Raw genomic sequence first — 4,178 nt, 5'->3', positions numbered from 1 at the left:
TAAATAATTAAGATATAAAAATAAGCAGATTAAATTATCTTTTCCAGTTTCTTTCCCACTTTTTATTTGCGCTCGAGATTTTTTCAGTTCTATATATTTAATTAAATAAGTATTAAGTTATAAATTTATAAAGTTAATAAAATTTAAATATAATATTTTTCGTTTATTATAATATACTTATATATATACTTAATTAAACACGTGTTTGAGAGTATAGTAAAATAGTTATATATTCACTGTTCATATCTTTATATAAAGTTATTAATTTCCTCCAGATTAATGCACAAAAAACTCTTTAGTTTTTTTCTAAAACCAATTACATTTTCATTCCATAAAACATTACTTTCTGTGCGAATTCTTCCATATAAATTAAACTGTAGAAACATGAAGTTTTTAAATCAAGTTGAAGCTCAGAACATTGACGTAGAACTTATTAATGATTACAAGTATACTCTTGAGCAGTTAATGGAGTTAGCAGGTGAGTAAATATTTTTAGTATAATTTTAGTATAGTTTTAGTTTAACTTGTTTACTGAAAGCTTTAATTTCTCTAGTTTTATTGTTTAAGTTGTCAAATTTTGGGTTTTTTAAGATCTTTTAAAAATAAATCCTAAAGTAGCTGCTAACGTTTTGTTTGTTGTTTGTTTTATTAGCAATATAGTTTTATTTGTTTTTTTTTTCTTATTTTAATGTTGTAAGTCTCCATTACGTTTTTTTCCATATAAAGATTGGTTATTTTTTTGAATATTTTTAATTGCTTTTGTGCCTGTTTGTTACTGCTTTTGTTTTTCAAATGTTAAGTATGCTTTCTTATACAACTTAAAAAATTAAAGTGTTTTTCTTGCTCCTACCATATCCCTCCAATATTTTGGAAAAAGCATACAGTTGGAAGCTAAAAATTAAAAAAATTCAATCAGTTTTTCTGGTTAAAATGTTTTAATCAGTTCAACCAATTTTGTTTTGATTTTGACTAGATTTTTTTTTTCTGCTTGAATAGTTCATAGCCTAAAACTTATAATAAATACAAAAATATAATAAACTAAAAAAATCTTAAAAACATAAGATTTGATGTAAAGCTCTGAAACTAAAATGTCATAAGAAGTATCTTATACTGTAATACACCATTTTACTGTTACTATTATACACTATTTTAATGTTACTGTAATACACCAATGTTTTCACAAATTTAATGTTATTAAAATGATGATATAAAATAAGATATTTTTAATTATTAAAAAGACTAAAGTCTTTAAATCTTTGAAACTTGCAACTTTCTTGATATCCATGGTTTTTATGTATGCTTGTAAAAAAGTATTTTTTTAATACCAATCAAACAGCTTTTTTTATTATTCATATTGTTATATTTTTTAGTTTAAAAAAAAAAGTAACTTTAAAACAGTTATTATTTAAAAATTCATAAATAAAACATGAATTTTCCTTTTTTTTGGTTTGAGTTTATAAAAACCTAATATTAGTATAATAATTTTGAAGAAATCTATTGATAAAGGATTAAATGTTTTCACATAAAGGTTAGAGTTAACACCAGGTTGTTTGCGTCATTATGTAGGTGGCAGATAAGTATTTGTTAAATGCAATAGTGGTGTATTTGTAAAGTGCTAGCTTCATATGCAAGAAGTTTTGATTTTGATCCACACCATGTCCTTGGTAATACTGCGCCTACCTTTTTTCTCGGTGCAGGGACCTTGTTCATTACGGTTTATGTTTCAAAGTTAAAGAGTTAAGAGAGGGTTGAAAAAACAATAAAGTAGTCTCCTTAACTGTAGTGGTTTTCTCTGCCTTTAGGAGGTGAATAAAATATATATAATATATATACATATTTTATTATTATAATTTTTTTTTTTTTTTTTTAACATCTTTACTTCCAAGCTTTCGCTTTCTTCATCTTTTCTCTTTCAGTAACTTCCACTAGTTAAAGTTGGAAGTTACTGAAAGAAAAAAGATGAAGATTGTAGAGCAAGATAACGATTGACAAACAACTTAAAGGATTGCAAATTATATGAATCAGGAAAGCATGATGAAGGAAGTGAATTCCAAAGAGCTGATGTTCGAGGAAAAAAACTAGACGAATAAGTGTTTTTGGAGCACTTGTGAACAGTCTCAGAAAAAGGATGAGACTTAATTGAATGACGAGTAACATGAGAATGAATTTTAGTTGATGGCACAAAAGGCCCTAGCTCTTTAAAGTAGTGTCCATTATAGTATTTGTAGAAAAAAGAAGGAGAAGCAACATTACGACGATGTGATAATGGTTGGAGGTTGGCTGCAAGAGCAGGTCCAACTATGCTTTTTAATGCGTTTTTGCACCTTGTCTAAAAGAGAAAGGGCATCATTATAAGATCCACCCCAGATATGGTAACAGTATTCCATACAAGGCCGGATTTGAGATTTATAGAGATAGAGAATAGAATCCCAAGTAACAAAGCTCGATAAAGCTCGATAAAGGATGCAACCTTAGCAGATGCTAATTTTGCAACTGATTTGATATATGGTTTCCAAGAAAGGTTGGAAGTAAGAGTTAATTCTAGAAGATGAAGAGTAGATGACTCATCGAGTACATCACCGTTCATAAATATTGGAAGATCTAAACTATTGCGATAAAGATTGGCTGAAAAAAATTGAGTTTTATCTGTATTGAAGTTCACCAGCCAGTGTGAGCCCCATGCTGTAGCAGTAGTGAGATCCTTTTCTAGCTCAAATGCCCCCACAAGCAATCAGAGAGTGTTGGCTTCTTATCACGACAAGAATTAATGGTAGTATCATCAGCAAACAATGCCACCTTAGATGTGAGAATATCTGGAAGATCGTTAATGTAAATTAAAAAGAGTATAGGGCCAAGGATAGAACCTTGAGGAACCCCTGAAGTTGCAGAATAAGAAGAAAAGTGCTGTTCATCATGGACAATTTTTATACTACGATTGGAAAGGAAGGATTCAATAATCTTAAAGATGTTGCCAGATACACCATAAGAAGAAAGCTTATGGAGAAGACCAATATGCCAAACTTTATCAAAAGCTTTTGAAATGTCAAGAGCGATGGCCTTAACCTCTCCACCTATATCTAATGCACGATAAAACCTATCAGTTAGCTGTTAGCAAATCAGCTGTAGAACGAGAAGATCGAAATCCATTTTGATGGTCAGAAAGTAAGTTATTAGATTCAAGATGAGAAATTAAGTGTTTGTTAATTAAAGATTCAAAAGCCTTGCTTATGATAGGAAGAATACTGATGGGACGGTAGTTAGATGAATCAGATCGCTATCCAGAAATTTTGAAAATAGGGATAACAGATGCTGCTTTCCAACTATTATAGTAATATTCTACAATAGAAGTGTGACTTCTATGAGCCAAGTGTCTAACGACACCTGGTTATAGTAGATCGACTCGGAACAGAATGGTTCCATTTGTCATAATTGTTTTTAAACTCCTTGACCAAATTAGCAGCAACTATTGAAGCAGACTAAGCATTCCATGTTGGAACTACTCGATTTTTGAAGAAGTTGTGTCTTCGATTGTTTTTGATTCATTTTAAAGCTTTGTGCTATGAGGACTACCTGCAGGACCATCACATGCGAAAGAAATCGCTCATCTTCATTCTTGATGCCGGTTGAATTAGTTGAAGTTTTTATAAATTTTTAAAAATTGAATTAGATTACCTCTTAATTTATGTTTAGCTAATAAGCTGAGACCAAGATTTGCCAGACATAGTTTGTAGTTCAATAGTAGGGCAATCAAATTTGTTGTGCAATTGCGGAACAATTTTGATTGCCCTACGTTGAACTGATTCTAACTTTTTAATGTTCTTTTGTAGGAAAGTGCTCCAAACTGGTGCACATATATATATATATATATATATATATATATATATATATATATATATATATATATATATATATATATATATATATATATATATATATATATCTATATATCTATATATCTATATATCTATATATCTATATATCTATATATCTATATATATATATATATATATATATATATATATATATATATATATATATATATATATATATATATATATATATATATATATATATATATATATATATATATATATATATATATATATATATATATGTGGTAGTGGTGTAGTGGTAAGAGCGCTCGCTTTGTAAGCGAGAGGTTCAGAGTTCGACTCCCA

General features: G+C 28.7%; 1 protein-coding gene across 1 annotated transcript in view; it reads left to right on the top strand.

Annotated features, from left to right (window-relative positions):
* Positions 1 to 245: 245 nt before the first annotated feature.
* The window catches only part of LOC100209366 (NAD(P)H-hydrate epimerase), a 21,740-nt gene continuing 17,807 nt past the window's right edge, over positions 246 to 4,178 (top strand). Inside the window, exon 1 of the mRNA XM_065806283.1 lies at positions 246 to 478. Coding sequence (XP_065662355.1) covers positions 280 to 478 — 199 coding nt within the window. The 5' untranslated portion in view covers positions 246 to 279. The remainder of the gene's footprint in view (positions 479 to 4,178) is intronic.

The sequence above is a fragment of the Hydra vulgaris genome, chromosome 09 (genome assembly GCF_038396675.1).
Source record: "Hydra vulgaris chromosome 09, alternate assembly HydraT2T_AEP".
Lineage (NCBI taxonomy): Eukaryota > Metazoa > Cnidaria > Hydrozoa > Anthoathecata > Hydridae > Hydra > Hydra vulgaris.
This window is presented reverse-complemented; position numbering and strand designations above follow the sequence as displayed.